At 38.9% G+C, this 22,536-nt stretch overlaps 1 protein-coding gene across 1 annotated transcript; it reads right to left on the bottom strand.

Annotated features, from left to right (window-relative positions):
- Positions 1–1,673: 1,673 nt before the first annotated feature.
- Positions 1,674–6,715, bottom strand: LOC113294890 (phospholipid-transporting ATPase 1-like). Its single transcript, XM_026543266.1, has 7 exons — positions 4,636–6,715; positions 4,240–4,546; positions 3,389–4,073; positions 3,180–3,303; positions 2,844–3,063; positions 2,260–2,718; positions 1,674–2,091 (listed from the first exon to the last, which is right to left on the bottom strand). The coding sequence occupies exons 1-7, from the start codon at positions 6,161–6,163 to the stop codon at positions 1,863–1,865; spliced, it is 3,552 nt and encodes a 1,183-aa protein (XP_026399051.1). The 5' UTR covers positions 6,164–6,715; the 3' UTR covers positions 1,674–1,862.
- Positions 6,716–22,536: the final 15,821 nt, after the last annotated feature.

Genomic DNA, 22,536 nt, shown 5'->3' with positions numbered 1-22,536 from the left:
CTCGTAGTCGATCATAATTAGATGGACTGTCTAATAAGATTGAATACGTGCAACTTTCTTAAATCAAATTATAAAGATAAACAATATAATGCATAAAAGGAAAAACACAAGACACTAGAAGTTTTGTTAACGAGGAAACCACAACTGCGGAAAAACCCAGGGACCTCGTCCAGGTTTGAACACAAAACTGCATTAATCCGCTACAGACACTAGCCTACTATCAAACTTCGAGCTGGAATGTAGTTGAGACCGAATCCACCCTCCAAGTGATTCAGTTACACTCGCGCTCCTTACGTTTCTTGAACCTCGCAAGTTTCTACGGACTTGATTCCCTTAGCTGACGTCCTTTACGGCCTAAGAGTTACTTCAGCTGAAGTGAAGACTTTTGATACCAATATGCCTCTAACAGATAAGCCTATTTGATTTCCGTTTAGATCAAAGATCAAGGTGTGGAAATCTATTTGCAATACAAGCTAGCAAAACCCACAAATCCGAAACTTATGACTTCCGAAGAGCACCCTAGATTATTAACCACCTCTCAAGAACAATCTTCGAAAAATTAGCTAAGATCAGTCTTTAGATATCCATCTTGAGGAATCACAAAGTATGAGACGAAGAGAACTTTGTGACTACTATCTATCTTGCCTAAAAAAGATTAAGAAAACCTCGATAACAGAAAGCAAAATCAAGATTCACGAACTAATAGGGTAAAGATGGTCGGACCTGACTTCATGAATATTCAAGCGAAGTCTTTTTAGTCGTAGACCTAAAAGGTCAATCGAAGCGACTCTAGAATCAAGCTTATACAACACAAACTTTATACAAACACGAATATAAATATATGCTGACATGCGCAACATATATGTAAATACCGAAAGTTCAGTTGGTGATGCTTTAGTATATATACAGGCTCTAGGGATCAGTATCCCATGGCCATTGATACGGGAGCGAAGGCGAATTTATATTTACAATCTTTGCTTTTAGCAAAAACCAACCATCAACAACGGGTGTTTTTCAAACCTTGTTTCATACACATTAATTGTGATTAAGTTGTTCTCAGCTATTCACTTACAGTAGGATACTGCGGCAATGTGTTGGGATCCTAGTCCCACATTGGTTAGATGGGGCTTAATTGGTAGTTTATAAGTCAATGGGTTCCCTCATCTAGTCAACCGGTATTCGAGTTGAGTTCTACCCATGGGCTTATGACGAGTTTAGGGTCGGTACCCTAACAATTGGTATCAGAGCCAACCACCACGACCCATGCCCGCTCCACGGAAGGGGTGACCTATAGGCTATATTAAAGTGTTGGGGCATCTATGTATGGGCGTAGTTGTCACCCGCATTGAATACTGATAGGGGAGTGAAGTCGCCATAGGAGAAAGGGCTACCTTCGGGTCAGTGTCGATAGAGTGGGCCAACGAGGACGTTGGGTCTGGAATCGTGGTGGGATGTTGGGATCCTAGTACCACATTGGTTAGATGGGGCTTAATTGGTAGATTATAAGTCAATGAGTTCCCTCATCTAGTCAACCGGTTTTCGAGTTGAGTTCTACCCATGCGCTTATGGCGAGTTTAGGGTCGGTACCCTAACACAATGGACTTCACAATCAGAGAATTGGGAAACAGAAAAGGTAAGGAATGATGTATAGTGTACACTGTAACCAACACCGATGACCGATTATCATTAAAAAAATTATGATAATTATAATAGAAGTATACATATGATTAACCGGACAACTACAACACCAACCAAAACTCTATCCTTCGGACAGCGAAACCAAACTTTGCAATTGGCCAAGTACAAGACACACCCAACGGAGAGCGGCTTAAAGAATATGAATATTTTTATACACACAAAAATCACCTTATCATCGCGGGTGGGGGATCCGAAATCCGACTCATTTCTAGTTCTACTTCTGTAAATTCACTATTACTTGTACATTTTTCAGTTTCTCTAGCAATTTGGATATCGGAAGGAATTACATACTGATTAAAAAACTTTACAACAAAACGTGGAATTAGTGCAGCCATTATTATCGCGAGCAAGCAAAACCAGAACACTGAAGTCTTTGCTATTTCAAAGATCGCCCTGCATAATGAAATACAACATAATAATAAATCAGCACTTCTTCAATGCAATAACACTGGGGTGGTGATGGTTATAAACCGTTCAATTTGCTGTTTCAGACCATGTTATTAGGGTGGAGGGACATTGCAAAACAATAAACGGATACTAACGTCAAAGAAGAGGACTTACCAGTAACCAGGTAAATCAGGTATAGCGTCTATCAATATAACTGCGATGCATGTAACAATTATAGATCCCCATATGGCAGCGTGAGTAAGCCAGGACCACCGTAATACATCCATCGCCAAATGAAGATTAACAAGTATTACCACCGCAACTGTCCATAGATCTCCGATACCAGAAGCGTCTACTGTGCTTTGTCTATAAGCAAGGTAAGGGATAAAGAAGATAACCATGCTCTGCCACACCATATCGATCATTGTAACAAAGAACAATTTTAGGTTGTAAGCCTCGTGTCTCTGGCCAGCTCCATAAAGATGAGGATACTTCAGCAAAGTCCTCCTACTCAAGTTTTTGTCCAGAACTCCAACAATTATTGTTGGGAAAGAAGCATAGATCACAGAATAGAGGACGCTGCTCCATTCCGTGACCGCAGTCGTTAAGGTGAATGCTGTGTAGAGTACATACCTGTCAGAGGAGATATCACAAATTAGAAAAGCAAGACAGAAACGCCACTCCAAAAGCTTTTATAATAACAATTGTATAAAAAATTATCAAATTTTGAGAGTGGATGAGGGAGGTAGAGTACTGACCAGAATAGCATGAAGACAAATACAGCATTTTTATAGAAGTTGTAAAGAATCATATATCCCATCCGCTGGTAATTCCAGTGGCCATGGACCAATAGAAGTGGAACCAAAAATCTGAACTGACCCATTGAAAAATCAGAGGCCATGACAGCTTGCCTTCCCTCTTGACCACTGATGCCTATCCCCACATCAGCCATTTGAATCATAGAAACATCATTTGCACCTGGTAAACAGTAACAACCAATAATCACCTAAATGACCTCTCATATAGATTATTTCAGACAGCAACTCAGGTTACAAATTTGGTGATCCATATGAAACTAAGAAGCTTATGCTTACCATCTCCAATGGCAAGGGTCATGTCATCTGTCCTCTTCTTTATTAGGGCAACAATTCCAGCTTTTTGTAGCGGAGCAACTCGACAGCACAGGACCACACTACATTCTGTGGCTAACTGGAACAGCTGTAGGCACAAAAAGTAAGCTCAGGTCAGACGAGCAGAATATGAGGTGTAAAACTTCTAGATTTTATGTTTTACAAACTCTTACCTCGTTTTCTAACTCACTCTCAAGAATATAGACAAGACTGGTCCCGTCAATTATTAAAGCAATAGGAAGTCTACCACCTCCTACAGAACTCACTGTACTGGTAGACAATGGTGTGGCTCTTGCATCTTCTAGACTCTTCCTACATGATTCTTTAGAATTACTGTTTATTACTATCTGGGTCATGTTATCGGTTAAGAGCTTACAGGAGTAACCAATTGATATGGCTGTCTCTTGTTTGTCTCCTGTCAAAACCCACACTTTAATTCCAGCTTGCCTCAGTGATTCTATAGCTTCTGGTACCCCTTGCTGCAGCTTATCTTCAATTCCAGAAGCTCCCAACAGTTTAACTTTCTTTTCCACGTCATAAGCAAGACCACGGAGTAAATGAGCCCTTCCAATCAGCGCGGTACTAGCCTTCTCATAAGCAATATGCCATTGCTTAAACTCTAAAGCACTCAACTCCCGCATTCCAATGACCAACGTTCGGAGGCCCAATGAGGAGTAGGTTCGCAGATGAGTTTGAGTTGCATTATGTAATTGTAAATTAAGCGATTTGTTTATTATATTAAACATTGAAGTGTCTGCGCCTTTCACAAATATTTTCACACTCTTGTCAGGACAACCAACTATCACTGACATTCTCTTCCGGTCACTGTCAAACTCATGCAGACCCAGAATATCAAACCTGCACTGCCCGTAAGGTGGGATTTAATAAGCATAACATGTCTGTAAGCTGCATACTCTCAAGGAGCAGGTTCATAGATTCCAAATCATTATATTTACCCATCAATCCAGGTCCTAATAAATACTAACTGAACATCACAGAAGGAAAGAATGAACTGGTTGATTACCTATATCGTTCTCCAAGGACATCGATGGTTATGTAGCCAGAGGTTCTTTCTAGAAGCATGAAACCATAGGAAGCAGCTGCATACACGAGGGCCTGTTCGTCAGGAGACTCACCCTGATAATCCACCAGCCTCATAGTGGGATCCGGTGTCTCTAAAACCAGAGGTACAATTGTGTTGCAGGCAGCCAGAGCAAGGAAGAAATCATGAGCATTCTTTCCTTCTTCTGTTTCTTTGCCCTGTTTCAGTAGCTGTTGGATCTGCTGGTCAATCTTTACCTTCATTTTTGGCGTCAAAACCTGTCCGCCCACTAGTAGACAAGAAAAATTAATAAGCTATCTTTACTTGCACAAAACGGAAAAAAGAAGCACAGATTCTAAAGAAGACAATAAAACTCACCTTGGACTGAGTATGCATATTCCTCTCCTGGAGTAGCTTTTGCTTCACTGTAGTCTACTCCTCCTATGCTTGCACATTGAAACTCCATCTTGTTCTCCGTCAATGTTCCAGTTTTGTCTGAGAAAACGTACTTTATCTGTCCAAGATCCTCATTTATATTCAAAGCCCTGCACTGAAACCTCGAATTTGATGCTTCGTCATAAAGATTTGAATCTTGAATCATGAAATAGGCCTGTCCAAGGCGGACCAATTCCATCGAAATGTAGAGTGAAATGGGGATCATAATCTGGAAAACGATAACCGACTTGAGAAATGTGAATAATACTTCATATCCAAGTCCAGAATAGTTATAATTCTCATCCTTCGAGTAATCTTTCTTCCTGAAAAAGGGCAAATACTCCAGCTCATCCCGATTGCGCTGCAGCCAACTCCAACCTAAGCCAGAAACTATCCCACATAGCACAATGAGAACCAGCGAGAGTGTTATAATCTCACGGTTCATAATGGTCTCCAATCGACTCCTCTTGGAAGGGGCTCCTGAGTTGTTAAGCATTGCCTTAGTCTCCCGACCAGCATAAACAGATACCCCAATTGCCCAAGCAGTATTTTTGAGCTCACAACCACGAAGAATAATGTTTGAGGGTCCAAGTGAGACCCTCTTCCCATCAATTTCCATATTAGCCTGGAACCCATATATGTTTCTATTGGGATGTTCACATTTGATCAATCCTTGAACCCCTTCTTTCTCAGGCATCTTTGAGAGTGTCTCTTGTTTTGCATACCGGGTTTTCAAGTTCGATTCACCATCTAAATTAATAGTCTGTACATAAGCAACTCCAGTTGGATCACTAGTAGATAGCAATACCATGTCACAAGGGAGAGTATCATTCACAGAAATTTTGAGAACCTCTCCAACCCTGATTTCCTTCCATTTCTTCTTTTGGAACTGACCATCTACTAGAACCAAAGCTATCCGATTGTTCTCAATTCTATCGGAACGAGTCCGTCTCCAATCTTCATAAGCATCCTTAACAGCAGTAACAATTAGAACAATTGCTAACGGTAGTATAGAAGCCGTTCGACCGAATACAGCAAGTTGGGGAAGCTGATTTAAGATGGCAATTACAAGGAAATATATGTATGCAACTCTATGAAACTGTTCAAATAGGTTTTTGGGTAAGAATGTTAGTATAGAATACTTGCTGGTCCGAATGGAATTCCCCGTAAATTCAAATTTCTCATTTGTTTTATCTGGATTATTAACATAAATGAGTCTTGCATCATCACCACTGATCTCTCTCTGGGACATAGTTAAGCCATTAGAATCAGCTCCTCTAGAACCATACCTTACAGGTATGGGTTTCGACCCAGAACGAGAAAAATTGTCAACAGATGAAGTTGCAGAGATATAAGAATTGACCTCATCAATTGAATGTCTTCCAGATACAATTGAGAAAAGACTTCTAAGAGATCGAGAAGGTTGATAATTGTCTAGTCGTGTACTGGTTCGATCTTGGTCTGGATCCATTTGAGAAGTGGATTTAGGTAGTTTGGATTTTAAATCAGGAGGAATGGAAAGATGATCATGGGTTTGATTGATAGTTGTTGGAGTTTTAGGAGATAGGTTCAAAAGAGGCCTTTCAGAGGCCTTTCAGAGGCTTTTCTTCTTCTACTACTACTGCTACTTGTTCCGCTTAATAGTAACATCTATCTATCTATTAGTAAATGACAGAAAGCTCTAATATGGATATCAGTTTGTTATATTGATCGTAAAACTTAAAACTCTCTGATTACATTCGACGCAACAACTGATGATTTACAGACAAATAAGAAAAAGGGTTTTAGAATTTTAGAATCTTACTTGATTTGGTTTATCAGAGAAATAATGAGTTGAGATTCCAACTGCTACCTATTTTCTCTTCTTCTTCATTCGCATATATGTGTAATAGAGAGAGAGAAACATTGACCAAACTCAAATACAGATGGTCAAACTCAAAGACAAGAGAGCGAATTTTAGAAGAAGAAGAAGAAGAAATTGGGCGGGCGGGCGGACAGGCGGCGAATGCAAGAAATTAGGAGAAGTGTCTGAAATGGATTCTGTCATTGCTTTCATCAGACTTGGACTTTTCTGACGAAGATGGATGTGTAGAGATGAGGCCACGTAACAACTGTATATGGGCCCACATTGAATCGTATTCGTCGGTGAGTTTAAAACAAAACACAGAAACTTCAACAAATTTGAAACGCGCCTTGTTTAATTGAAGGCAACGACCATAGATATCGGAAAGGAAATTACTAAATCAGATTGTTGGGGTTGCCACGGTCTCATTTGTCAGTACGGTTTCTTCGATTTTTACAGTGCGTACAAACAGTGAAAATAAGGGACAGAAGAAACATTTTTAAAATGGAAACAGGAGTAACTTAATTAATGAAATGTTTCTCAAGTGGTTTTATATTAGAACATTTAAAGGAACTTCTTTTATTCATTGTTTTCCCAGCTTCCAAGCTATAAGATTCCAAACTCATATCATCTATACACATTCCGCAAGTATTATCTACTAATCAATAATTTGAAAGTTGCTTTTCAAAGCTTCTAGAAGATGGTCTTTCATTTTTCTTTACAATCATCAAATGCAGAAAACTATTTACTTGATTAATTCTCCTTCCATGACCAAGAACTCTGTTTGCTTCGAGCCTTCGAGTGATCTTCCATTTGTTATTCATATTTCTTTTATCTTCATCTGACCGGCACTATACTGATCTACCGCTTGAATTTTCGTTTTGATGTGGACATGTGGCCTAAACAAAAACATGATATCATTTTCAGTTTTACTAGTTGTGAGCCCGTGCAAGTTCATCATGCCGGTAAATTAATTACTGGTACTGTAATCTAGATTATGATTGGATTTTAGAAAGATCAATTATGCAATTTAATTTATGATTGGATTCTACGAGGATTAAATTTTACATTTTGCATCTCGTAATCATCTTGGTTTATCCAAAGGCAAGACGATAGATGGAACATGGAAGTGTAATGTTTCATATTCTACATTTGGTTGTGTAGTACCTTAGAGCATCCACAGTGGGCGAGTATAACCAAAAATTTGGGATGGGATCGTAACGCAGTGGGACGGAGTAAAGATTAAATCCCAGCCAAAGATCAAATCCCAGATCATATTTGGTCGCGACCAAATACCAAATCCTAATATAGTCGGGCGTAAATTTAAAGTACGCTTGTTGCTGGGCGGACACCCAACCATCCGCCCGTTCACTTACTCATCAGGCGGGCACCAAACCATCCGCCCCATTCAAAATGAAATTCATCAGGCGGACACCCAATCATCCGTCCGTTCACATTTCGTCAGGCGGACACCAAACCATCCGCCCCATTCAAAATGAAATTCATCAGGCGGACACCCAACCATCCGCCCGTTCACTTACTCATCAGGCGGACACCAAACCATCCGCCCCATTCAAATTTCGGGCGTAAACCAATTTTACGCCCCATTCAAGCGTACACCAAATTTACGCCCGTTTTCGTGCGGTGATTAATTTTACGCGCGACCAAATTTGGTCTTCTCCCCATAACGTCACAGTACAGATTAAACTCATATTTAGTCTTTTTTTTTGGTCTTTGATCTTTGAGTTTAGTCGTACCATTGCAGTCGCTCTTAGAAGTATAAAATGTAACAACATTAGAGAAGTTCCTATGGCAATGGCCAAACACAAACGTTGTTGAGCCACGTGGATGGTCAAACTGAATTTTCCATTATGGAAAAGCAGTGAGCGTCAGATAAATAAACGCGCGTCCAGAAACCTGACGCTGACGACACTCCTCCAAGCGCTGGAGGCTTAACCGATGTCGCTGGCGACGCCAGCGTTTGCAATATGACCGTAAACTACAACTTATTAACAGTCACCGAAACAGCTAATTTTCGTTCTCCCCTCTATAAATATGACTCGAATTTGATCTCACAAATACACAATAATCTTTCATCTGATCAATCTTTTCTTATTTTCAATTATTTTTAATTTTCAACCATGAATTCTGATTTTGATTCTTATGAGGAAGATATGGAGATGGATGACATGTTGTACGAAGAAGATCAAGAAATGTGTATGGAGTTTTAGCATCAAATGGATGAAGATGCAGATCAAGATAGAAGAAGACGAAATTTTATGTTGCAATTACAAACCGGGATCATACCAAAGCCTTTAGAACCATATGAAGTTGCGACTAGAAGATGGACGTGGCGGAATCGACATTTTTACCACTAAAAGATAATGAATGATTATTTTAATCATGACTGTGTCTATTCCGATGAGGATTTTCAGCGTCGATTCCGCATGGGCCGCAACTTGACGCAAAGGATTATTTCCGAGCTTTGTCAGATACAACCTTTATTTAATTATCAGTATGATGCACGACATATACGAGGCAGAGGGAGAGGGAGATAAACGTGTACAATTGAGACAATTATATTAAAAGTTGTTGTTTATTTTAAGTAATATGTATTTTAATTTAAAGTTCTTTGTTAAAATTGACGCAATTATATTAAATTTTAAATAAATTTTAAATAGACGTGTACAAATTAAAACTAAATTAAACTGAATTAAACCGACTACACTGAATTAAACTAAACTTGTTCACGCACTAGCAAGACTGAATTCGTCTTCGTTTTCTTCCGAGGCATCATCTTCTTCCTCTACCACATTCACAGACTGGCCAGTTTGTTGGTGGGGGACTTGTTCGGCCTGGACTTGATCAGCCTGGACTTGTTGTTCTTGGGTCTCATTCATTTGCTTACTCCATATAGCATATTGTCGTTCATTCATTTTGCCGGTGTCTAAGGCTAGTAACTTGCTTAGCTTACAATCCTTGTAGTATTGTTCTCGCGAAAGTCGACTTTTCTGTTGATTATTTAAAGAAATGGCACGGTCCCTGACTCTATCTGCCTCGCATCTCCATTGCCTTGTGATCAGCATAGTTGAACTCGCTTGAACCTCATTCCGCTGCTCGCTGGGCTGCGTATCTCGCTGCTTTTGCAGCTTTTACTCCACCTCCTCTTATTCTCTTGCAGTTGTTGTTAACGTCTAGATTACTATTGTGTTGATCCTGACTACCTGGAGTTCCATCAGGTGAGGAAACAGGCCCTCCATTCTGAAAATCCTTCGAGATTTGGCCATGTGGTGATCTTCCAGGCACTTGATGACCTTCCAACAAATATGGATTAAACTTGTTAATCACCCTCAAAATGGTGAAACACCTTTCATGTTGGAAGCTTGAACCTTTGTGGGTTCTTTGCCGCTCTTCCCGACATCTTCGCATATCCGGTTCGCCTTCACCACTTCTTTTGTTGTTCCACATTTGAGTGACCAAAGCTACATATTCACTAACAGATGCTGAAATTGTGCAAAAACGATGACTCAACCCATCAACACCAGGACCATGAATGTTTCCGGTTTCTTGACCAAATTTTTGTAAAATCTTTCCATAAAAAGTTTTTTTTTTTCTTGATAAATACCATTGATATCATCTAATGTATAGAGAACATAATTTCTGCAAAGTACTCGTCTTCATCCATCATATACCTAGGACCACGAATTCTTGTGTTCCTTTGTTGTGATTGTTGTGTTTCTTGTTATGTTCGTTGTGGCGTTTGTGTTTGTTGTGGTGTTTGTGGTTGTGTTTGTTGTGGTGTTTGTTGTTGTGATCGTTGTTGTGATCGTTTTTGAGAGGATGCCATATTTGTTAAAGATTGGATTTTCCTGAAAGATTGAATTGATATGAATAGTTTTGTTTAGGAAGAAAAAGAAAAGTTAGAGACGGTATGGAAATTGTGTAATGTTGAGAAAGGTGTGAGTCTTAAGTTTGTAGACGAACTGAATTTATAGGCTAAGGAAATGAACAAATGAGGCGGGATGGGAGTAGCAGTGGGCGGTCATGCTAATAACGCAGGCACAATAATACAGGACTCCCGCGACATAGATGTTGACGCGCGTTATATGGAAAAACGCGGGCGATTTTATTCCGAGCGCCAGCGTCAGTGACAATGACGCGCGATTGTTTCTTCGACTCGATGTTCAAACCAACAGATTTGTTGGTTTAAACATCCATTTTCCATGTTTGTTCATCCCATAGTGGGATCAAAATGAACAAACTTTGTGTTTGGCCATTCCATAGGAACTGCTCTTATTATGTTTATCTGGTATCTTATGTTTCTTTATCTAAAGAAATAAAACGTTGCTTGCAGTGGTTGCATAAAGAAGCAAAAAATGTTAACACTATTAATACGTAGAAAACATCACAAATACTTGACTGGACACCCATGAAAAACACACAGAACCACTGCAGTCCACAACAAAACATCATAAAAACGGGACTGAAGTTTGGAAATACTAATTGTTAGAACAAATGGTTCAAACTAGCACGAGTAAAAACAAATATCATACTATATTTGGTCTGGAACCCGGACCGAAACCAAATTTAGTCGAGCGGACATTAAAAGTGTGCCTGATATCGAGCGTAGGTATAATGTCCGTTTATAGCGGGGCATAAGTATAAAATCCGTATGATGATGGGGAGAACATTATACTTAAGTTTGAATCAAAAGCAAGTGTAAAATGGGGCGAAGGTATAATGTGAACCTGATGAGAGGCGAACATTTAATGTGAGTTTGAATGGGGCAGGGGTATAATGTGTGCTCGACCAAATTTTGCTCGTGCACCGTAGCGTAGCACCTCGGACTAAACCCAAATTTGGTTTTTTTTTTTTTTGTTTATGGTCTTTTGTTTTGATCGCACCATTGCAGTTGCTCTTAGAAGTATAAAATGTAACAGCATTGTTATGTTTATCTGGTATCTTATGTTTCTTTATTTAAAGAAATAAAATGCTGCTTGCAATGATTGCACAAAGAAGCAAAAAATGTTAACACTATTAATACGTAGAAAGCATCACAAATCCTGGACACCCATGAAAAACACAAAGAACCACTGCAGTCCACAACAAAACATCATAAACACGAGAGAAGTCTACAACAAGGGATTTGGAAATACTAATTATTAGAACAAATGGTTCAAACTAGCACAATCAATCAAGATGTGAAATGGAAATGAAATCAAATCAAATCAAGCACACACAAAACACGAGGATTTATAGTGGTTCGATCAAGATGATCTACATCTACTTGCGAAGACAATGAAATGATTGCACTATGTATCAAACAAGGTTATACCCTATTGAATCAATCTTCTCTCAAGAACCCTAGAATTCTTTTGGTGCCTCACGCACTCTTCACATAAGTTTATATTTCTCTTACAAACAAAAGGAAATTTGTTTTCCTCTTAATGTTCATGTGACCTATAAACACAGATAGCTACATGGACTTGTGGGCCAGGCTCTTGGGGCAAGCCCAACCAGAATACATATCATGTACTCCACCTTGACTTGAATACCACCATCGTTGTCTTCGCTAAGCCCATCAAGGACTCTCAACACTTGTTGATACAAACCAAGTCCAAGCAATGCTTGAGTTTGATACTTGGAACCTGCTTCGTCAACATGTCTGCAGGGTTATCCGTTGTAGGAACCTTTACAATCATTATCTTCCCTTCCTCAAATGCAACTTTGATGAAATGATACATGACATCGATGTGTTTCGTTCTCTCATGATACATCTGGTTCTTGGTCAAGTGCGTGGAACTTTGAATGTTATAGAACAGAGTTGCACTCTCTTGCTTGAACCCCAAATCACCAACCAAACCCATCAATCATATACCTTCTTTTACTGCCTTTGTGACTGCCATGTACCCTGCCTCAGTTGTAGACAATGTAACTGTGCTTTGCAAAATCGACCTCCAACTGATAGTACTACCACATAATGTAAAAGGATAACTTGGAAATGACTTTCTTCTATCATATCACCTGCATAATCAGAATCAACATAACCCACAACGTTTTTTAAATCACCATTGTGTTTTTCAAACACCAAACCAACATTTGTATTGCCCCTTAGATACCTTAAAAGCCACTTTACAGCTTGCCAATGAGCCTTCCCGAAACTTCCTATGTATCTTCTTACCACACTCACAGCTTGTGCGATATCTGACCTTGTACAAACCGTATCATATATGATGCTACCAACTGCACTTGCATATGGAACCCGAGACATGTACTCTGCCTCATATGCCGTTTGAGGTGATAGTCTACCAGAGAGTCTAAAATGAGCTTCCAAAGGAGTACTTACTGGTTTTGAATCTTCCATAACAAACATTTCCAACACCTTCTCATGTAAGCCTTCTGGGACAAATACAACTTGTTTTCAGCTAGGTTTCAACGAATCTCCATGCGCAATATCTTCTTTATTGCACCCAAGTCTTTCCTATTAAACTCACTACTCAGCTGTACTTTCAGCCTACGTATCCCTGACATGTCTTTGCAAGCTATCGACATATCACAACATATAAGAGTAAATACACAAATGAACTATCTTGGAGTTTCCTGTGATATACACAACGATCATACTTACTCTTACCATAGCCATTTTCTAACATAAACATATCAAAATGTTTATTCCACTGCCTTGAAGATTTCTTTAGACCATACAAAGGTTTCTTTAACAAACTGATAGGTGTCTAAAACACCTTGATTGTGTATCTATTGATTATGGTTTCTTTGTTATTTCTCTTGTAACATATGTATCTTATGTTCTTTTTTGAGTTTATTAGGTGCAATGGAGTCATTTGGAGTAAAAGGAGAAGAATTGTCAATTTGAATCATAAAAGGAAGAATCGCCATTTCGCGGGCTGAGTGATGGAAGCCAAGCCAGCTGCATCTGTCACTATGGTAGCCTGAATCATTTGTTGGGTGCCTAAAGCTTTCCTAATCATTACATCAAACCTGAAATCAAGAGAAAATGTTTCTCTTATCATTATTTTGCCTGAAATTGAGAGAAGGGAGGAACTGAGATGGCGGCTCCAGTAACTATTATCGAGTGATTTTACTAACAAAGAAGACGAAGTTGAGGAACTGAAATTGATGGAGTGGGGAACATATGAAGAATATTATAGATGAGAGGAGATATACACCAGGGGGAAGATAGGTTTATTTCTGGATCTCAGATTTGAAATCAATTTAGGGTTTTTGAAGTGGATGACCTCTCTGATGTTGTTTGATTGGATTCCGTGGAACCTATATGTGATAACCGCAATCGCACGGTGTCTAACTAGTAGACGGAGGCAAGTACGGGTCGAACCCATAGGGAGCGGTGGGAATATCGATAACCAATATCTCTAATCGACTAACCAATAAAGATGTTTTTATATTTTTGAAAGAGTAATAACAGAAAAATAAACTAAACGAATAATATGTTTGTACTGGGAGAATTAGTAACCAGGGTTTTTAGTATCCACCACTATTTCTATTCAATTTCTGAAATGAAATATAATTCATGAATATTTATTTATTGTCCGTTCTATCGACATCACCTATTATATGCATTAGAGTCGCAAATATCACTGGTATACCCTAAGCATAGCACATCAAAAGATTAAATCCAAGTATGAACCATCAAATTGCATCAGCGAGAAAATTATACATAATTAAATATCAGTTCACAAATGTTATTTGGCTTTTCTAAGCATAACTCATCAAAGAAATTAACCAAGCATGGATCATCAAATAATAGGACAAACAAATTTGTAAAACTATAGGTTTTTTAAACCGGTGAAGCAACGACTCATTTCATCAATAAATCAATAAATAAAATCATGAAAATGATTTATTCAAATCATAATAGTCTTTGTCAAATATTTCAATTCAATTGACCTAACACTCAAAGTGGTTTCAACATAAACCCTAGTCATGAACCTAGCAAGGCATGACTTTCTCAAAAGGCATAAAAATAATAAAGAAAATCATAAGGACAACAAACAGGAATTGACGATGGAACTTGAAAACTCTTCTTTCTTTTTTTTTCCTGTAAATGACGTCTATAGCTGCGCCTCCAAAACTGGCCGCCGTCGACCTCCTTCTGGTTTTGGCACTGTAGCTGTAACCTCCCCCTTTGTTCTTCTCTGTAGGGGTGTGCATAAAATCCGGATTTCGTCCGCAACCGTCCGTAAAATTGCAGGTGAAAACCAATCCGCAATAGTCTATGGACCGGACACGGATGAATTCTCAAATCCGCAAGGTTTAACGGTTGATTTTGTAAATCCGCGGATTCACCCGCACCGTAGAGTAATAAGGAAATTTAATAAAATTACTAAGAATAATATTGGAAGTTTTAGTTTTATCATCATTTTTATATGAAATTTGGGATTTGAGAGAGAGATTTATTTCTGTTTGCTTGGCTTATTCGATGTTGTATCATTTGATGGCATTGTAATGTAGTTGTACTCATTACTCCACAGGCTTATCGCAGTATATAGAGTTCTGCTTATGCAATTACTTCATTTGCTCGTATAATAATTATGTTGATTAGTGGAAACTGGAATCATACTTGAGTAAGCCTATAACTATGTTGATTAGTGGAAAATGGAATCATACTGCTGCTGCATATGCAGTTAAAGTGGATAGTAAATGAGCTCCTTATAACCGGCATACGATTCCAGTTTTTTTCCAGTTTTTCTGACACAGTAAATAAGCAAGATTCCTTATTTTACTCTTGGTAATTTGTTTAATCATGTGTGTGTAATGCTTGCGTTTCTCTTTCTTTTATACATTAGTCTATTGGCCAAACAGTGCTCAAATGAATCTATTCAAGTTGATCGCTTAGTGCGCTCAATTACAGTGGGAACCCTGAATTATTATTTTTTTTTTCCTTCTTTTCTAACTAAATCCGAGGTTAATCTGCATCCGGTTCGTATTATCCGCTGATCCGCGGATGTGGAATCCGCGGGTGATTAGACCGGACACGGTTGGATTTTTCAAATCCGCAATTTTAACGGTGACAGTTTGGACGCGGGTGATCCCTAATCCGCAACTACTTCTCTGTTGCTTTCTTTTTATATGTCGTCTGAGAATATCTATAAGCCTAGCAACTTGCCAAGGGCCCAGTCCATTCGGTCCATTGTCACCTCCCGTTTCCAAACTCCGCCAACTGACCCTCTTATATCTCTCCTTGCAAACACATATAGCACAACGAACGCCTTCTCGTTCTCTGGCCAACTTAATCTGGTCATCCACAGGTTTCAATCATTTGAACTTATCATTCTCGGCTAACTTCGTTTTTCTGCCTGCCAAATCCGTCTCGGCACCATCTTCATTCTCATCCAATCAACACCTTCCTACATCATTGAACTGACTACAACTATCTCACCATCATCTGCGCAGGATCCATCTCCACCAGCAAACAACAATTACATTTTACCGACTGCCTGCAAACACCCATCGAGCATAACCGACACCTCAAGAACTTCAATTAAAGTAAACCCATCCAGCCATGCCTTCACTCTCTCTCTCTCAACTCCTCCTTCGCTGTTGTGAATTCTTCTTAATGAGAATTTCGATTTATCTTAACAGCAACTCCACACGCATCCAGCCAACATACAACTCCAATCCAGTTCGTCTTCATTCATGTCTCAAGTGCTCGACCACCATTAACATTAAACTCCATCTCACTGAAATCATCGACTGCAAATTCGATTCCATCTCTCATTCATGGTTAGCAAAAGCTCACACAAATCTTCTCTCTGCACTTCGCAACACCCAACTGTTCTCATGTCTTTTAGCATGCAACTCCAACTGCCAGCTCTTTGTCTAGCTGCGATGGAAGCAACAACAGCTCTTTCGTAGACTGCAGGTGCTTCTCGATCACGACTGAAATATCCAAGACGAGCATCATTTCCTTGTTCACTTCCAATAGCTCAAAACCAAACTCATCCCATTTAAACACGTACAACACGGATGTATCGACTTCTACATTCGCTACACCAGTTCTAAGGTAATCGAGACAGACACCATTAAATTGCGACCATTTCACTGCGACCACAGCTCCTCTCTTCACCAGCACTGACTGCAGCTATCTCAGCAAAACCCATCTCCTCAGCATTCAGTCTGTAGAAAAACCTCCCGTCGACCTTCAACAACACCAGTTCACGATCGAACCTTTTAATTCTGTATTTCAGTTGCTCCACCAACTAACCATTTTTCCTTCAATTTCAAGCTCAGTCAAGTCCAAGCTCTCAGCCTTCGTTATCTTTACGACAACCTGATAGCAACACTCGTCTATCGACTGCAACTCAGGCCATTAGCAAGCTCCGGCCACAGCACCAAACTCTATTCTCTGACCTTTTATATACCGGCCACCAAAATTCAGTATCAACTCCTCTTTCTGCAACCGTAGCACCAATTTCCAAATCCCACTTCAGGCAGTGAATAATCCAACTCCATTCGCGTCATCAAATCCCCCATCCACTGTTGCTCGCCGTGTTATCTCCATCTATATTGTCTTCAACCGATTGCAGAGAGAAGCTGCCAGTCTGAACACCACAGCTCCTTGAACGACTGAAATATCACACATGCAACATCCATCCTCTCCTGGTCACGACACTTTTCTCCACCAGTAGCATCAGTCATATTTGGGTGAAACCCATTGCTGACAGCAGCACCAATTATTTGTTCTTCTCGAATGATCTTACTCTCGAAATGAACCCAGTTCAATCCACGCCAAAAACCCCTAAATACCATTGACGTTGCTGGTTGTAGCTACTGAATTTGGGAGAAGATCTTTAACCCCGCCTGTCAAGAGATAACGATGACGGCAAGCAACACTTTGTTGTAGATAAAGAACGTCTTCTATACTCCATCTCGGTTCTCCATCTCTCGCCATAGAAAATGGTTGCAGCTGCTTGATTTAAGAAATGAGAATTCCTTTCGTTTGAATATGGAACACAAGTTGTCATTCTGATGCTTAAGAGTTGGACACGTCTCCTACTTGTCTTTAGCTGCTGACGACTCACGTGCTTAAACATTGCATGGAATTGATGTCTCTGGCCGTGATATGCATATGTGGTTGCACTAGCTTAAATGGTTAACTTGGCAGCCCACAGTCCATTAAGCTCCATGTCTTCTTGGCACGGTGAATCGCAGCATTGATACCGTTTGTCTCAAATGCCACTATAACTCCTAGTTTAGCTAGTTATTTTCTGGATTATCAGAATTCACCTGTACTTTCTACAAAAGCACTAAAATGATGTTATTAACCAAAATATTGAGTCATGACTGATATAAATATGGGTATAAGATATATCACTTACGTGCATATCATTGTTGATGAGAAGGGTTTTGATTATTCATCTGATGGTGAAGCTTGGATAGGTGGTAACTCAAATTAGGTTTTGAATCTGTTTGGAGTGGACATTGAAAACGTCGAGGGTACCAAAATACACCCCCAATTTTTTCTTAGGAAATCTGTATGAACAAACTCAACACAACTCCGAGAGTAAAAACTCAATCAAGGAAAGTGCCTAGAGTTATCTCTTTCCTGTTGTTAGAACATTTACAGGATTGAATTCGTAAACCTAACTACAAAGAGAGTTCTTGGACGGTACCAAAGACCAATGTCCAAGGATCAATCAAGTATTTTCCAACTAACAAGGTTGGACCTAGCTACTGTGATTGATCAATGCACAACCTGTGATATTTCAATTATAAAGATAAACAATATAATGCGAAAAAAGAAATAACACAGACACCAGAGGTTTTGTTAATGAGGAAACCTCAAATGCAGAAAAACCCCGGGACCTAGTCCAGATTGAACACCAAACTGTATTAAGCCGCTACAGACACTAGCCTACTACCAATTAACTTCGGTATGGAATGTAGTTGAGCCCGAACTCAGTCTCCCTCTGATTCAGGTACAGTCGCACTCCTTACGCCTCTTGAATCCCAGTAGGACTCTGCACAATTGATTCCTTAGACAGTCTCACACCAACTAAGAGTTTCTTCAATTCAATTGAAGACTTTAAACCAAATCTGTCTCCCACATATTAAGCATATAATTGATTTCTTGTTTTACGATCTAAAAGGATGATCAGGACAAACGATAGATCCAGATGCTGGAAATCGATAACAACTTAGACAAAAGTCTGGCTATCCTCAAAATCCGGACTTATGCAACCCGAAGTGCATACTAGATTATTATTCACCTCACAAGTATAAAACTTGCAGAATCAACAAAGTATGAGACAAAGAGACTTTGTTGATTATTATCTATCTTGATTGATAGAGCAAGGCTCTACAAACAATCAAGATCAGGATACTCAAGTTATCAAGATAAAATATAACTGGACCTGGCGTCACGAATCCTAGTGAAATCTTTGTAGTCTCTAATCCCTAAAAGGACTCAGTTCATAAACCGGTTTGCACACTTATGCAATTACCGAGTTCCGGAATCTTATAGAGATTTTTAGTCACGTACCGGTTTGCAGACTTTGAACTAATTTAAAGTTACATAGTCTACAGAACTTTTTAGCTCACGTACCGATTTGCAAACTTTGGACCTTTGCCAGTTTCGGAGTTCATAGAACGTTCAGTTGACGTACCGGTTTGGGTACTAAACTAGTTCTAGAACATAGAACTGTTTTGGCTCGCATACCGGTTTGATTATTTTAATCGGTTCCCTTACCACAGTTCCACAATGGTTTGTATAAGAATATATATACCTATCCAGATCACGAAACACATAGATTTTCCCATGATGTACATACGAGTATACATATCACACAAATCTAAAAGTCGATATATAGCTACTCTACTACGTGTACGAATACATGTAATACGGCTTCAGGCAAATTCCAAATATAGCAGTCTTATATTTCTCTAAATCGATTCGAAACATTCCTGAATAACATCAATGACACTTATCACTGTTCCAGGCTATTTTCGAATGATAAACTTGAATCAAAATCTGGTTCCGAACAATAAATTTTTCTCCACCGAATTTGATCAAGTATGAACAAATGTTCACTAAGCTTAGTCATTATATTTCGAGAAATTAGTAAACTAAATAATTAGTTCTCGACTCGAAATTCTTGTCTATGCAAGCTAGTCTAATTAGTTATGCTACAATCGTCTCAAGATAAAAGTGAATATAATTTGATAAATGGGTGGTTCAGTCTTCACTTACCTTTTGTTGATGAAGTTCTCCAAAAGCTTCGATTGATATTCGTCCTCAAACGGTAGAACGCAAATGATGACTGGTTTGTTCCTCAACTCCATTATCCTAGACCGAGATTTAACTAATTGTAGGCTAGAAATCAAGATATAGTTTTGAAAACTACATTTTAAAACAAGCTTGATATAGCAACGCTTGTGAATTTGACCGAGCAATGCTCTAACAGATGTTTACAAGCAAGTTAGGGTTCGATTTGGGTCTTTATTGATTTTGAAATCAAGACAAGAAGATGGTGTCATCGATGTTACTAGAGTTGTAATGGGTTTGGAGATGTATTGAAGAACAAGTCCTGAGACTGGTGGTGACTTGGTTTGAAATGCTATTGGTGATGTAGTTGGAGATGTTTGGTTCTGTATGCTACAGGGAAGAAGAACCTGAAGTTAGGGCTTGTCTGTGACTAAAATGGAAATGGCAGGATTGTATAGAATGGAAGTTGTAGCTGTAAAACTGCAGAACAGTGAAATAGATTGTGGAGATGGAATTGGTAGAGTGGATGGTCACAATGGTTAATTTGGTATGAGGCATTTGAACTGCTGGGTGTTTGTTACAGCTGCAATTCAGTATTAAACTGTAGAAATGGTGTTGGTATTTGCACTTATTTAAGGAAATAATGACGTAACTGTGTTTCTTGAGGTGATTGCTTACAGATTCAATAACAGATGGAAATACTGGTTTAGATGTATGTCTAGGGTACATGGAATGACTTTACAGGTATGTGCAGCTGCAATTTGGTAGTCGTCGTAGAGGAGAGGCAACTACTGAGTTTCTGCAGTTCAAGTTGTGTTGGTGGTTATTGAAATAGCTGCAGTGCTTGCAACGAAGTAGAACTTGTGCAACTACATATGTAGGACAAAGAAGATAAAGGTGTTGATGCTATCAAAAAGGAGACATTGGGTTATCTGAGATGGAACTGAGCTGAAGGGATAGAAGATAGTGGTGTTGTTATATTACTGCAATGAAACTTGATTTTAGTGATCAGATATGGAGTTGAAATGCTTAGAGGAATACCTAGGTTCGGGTACTAAGTGAAAAAACGGGGGTCTAACAACCACACCCAATATTTCGTTTAGGCAATGTGAAAAAGCGGGGGTCTAACAACCACACTCAATATTTCGCTTAACAATCTGTATGGACAAACTCCAATATAATTCCAAGAGAATCAACTAGACAGTCAGACTCAATCAATGGAAATATATCCAAGAGTTGTATCTCAATTCAATCTGCAATCAAACAAATGAGAATTTGCGAGCCTGATTGAATATAAGAAATAACTTGGACGGTATCAAAAACCAATATCCAAGTGTGAATCAATTTAATCAACAACCAAAGGTCGGATTCACAATTGATTGAACTTACGCACAACCTGTGATATTTCAATTATAAAAACAAATATAATGCGGAAAAGAAATAACACAGACACCAGAAATTTTGTTAACGAGGAAACCACATGTGACGCCCCAACTCCTAAACCTGCTTAGCTATACGATTACCCCCTAATTGAAGCATCAAATCCATATTATCAATCTTAAGAACCATCTTCACATAATGTGCTACCAAACAAACCCAAACTCTCTGATACAGTATGTTTGAAAGTCTCTCATGTTATATAAATATATAAATGTGTTTTTTTACAGAATAAGGAAAAAATACATATAGTACAGGTACACGCCAACACTATATTCGGTAGAGCACTAAGCTAACGGATATCTTCGCACGCTTCATCCCTTCTGATTACTGAAACTGAAGTGGGAACAAGTGAGCACATCGTCCCAGAGGGTACCCAAAGAAACATGTAACTTCCAAGTAATCACTAACATGATTCACAACTCAAAGAACATAAATTGGAAAGAAGAGTAATGAATCTAAGCATTCAGCAATTCATGCAAGAAGAAGCAAGTGTTATCCTAACCTCGCCAAACTCATTGGAGAAGACGACGCGAGAACAACCCTAACCAATAATAATAACATCATCCACACAGAGTGCCCATACAAACTATGATTCAGAATATTACCATCAAGATCAGAAAGTTAGTCAAACAAGTATGATATGCACACGAGTGATTTCCCTCAAATAAAATAGTATATATAATATAATAACGGATGAATTTCCGCCCTACTAGGTAATATTCAAACGGATGAGTTACCGCCCTACTATATTAATAAGCAATAATACTATAACGAATGAATTACTGCTCTACTAATGAAATAGTTATAATAATATTTAAACGAATGAATTACCTCCCTACTAAATAATATTATCGACGGATGAATTACCGCCTTACTTAACTTAGCTAAGAGCCGTGGGGAAACACAGACACTCCTCGCAGGGAAATCTCACAATGCATATCAAACACAGCACATTATAGCAATACCGTACATACATATATAACATATACATCATACTCAAGATACGGGAAATAGAACATCACAGTATACGTTATCATGCACTAAAATAGTAAAAACTCATCATGCTCGCAGATAAAAGAAAACTTAATGATTACAAGAAGGTTACAAAGTTCCCACCTGTATTGATGACAAGCCATGCCTACCTCGAGATCCACGATCCACTAGTTCATCCTTTGAATCGATCGTTGTTAATAAAGACTAACTTAAGTCAAAATCTGTTCAAGCAATTGAAATTGATTTCCTCTTCGTCATAACACGCTCTTATAACCCATCTCAATTTCTCAGCCTTATAATCAATCCCCACCAAATCATCATCATC

Source organism: Papaver somniferum, chromosome 1 (assembly GCF_003573695.1).
Source record: "Papaver somniferum cultivar HN1 chromosome 1, ASM357369v1, whole genome shotgun sequence".
Classification (NCBI taxonomy): Eukaryota; Viridiplantae; Streptophyta; class Magnoliopsida; order Ranunculales; family Papaveraceae; genus Papaver; species Papaver somniferum.
The sequence above is the reverse complement of the archived record's forward strand: the minus strand, read 5'-3'. Positions and strand labels throughout refer to the sequence as shown.

Excerpts from the sequence above, each read along its gene's own strand:
- LOC113294890 (XM_026543266.1), bottom strand. The coding sequence starts at position 6,163 with ATGGATCCAGACCAAGATCGAACCAGTACACGACTAGACAATTATCAA. Across the intron at positions 4,074-4,239 it reads GTCCTTGGAGAACGATATAG|GTTTGATATTCTGGGTCTGC; the intron begins GTAATCAACCAG and ends CGGGCAGTGCAG. Across the intron at positions 2,719-2,843 it reads TTTGTCTTCATGCTATTCTG|GTATGTACTCTACACAGCAT; the intron begins GTCAGTACTCTA and ends CTCCTCTGACAG.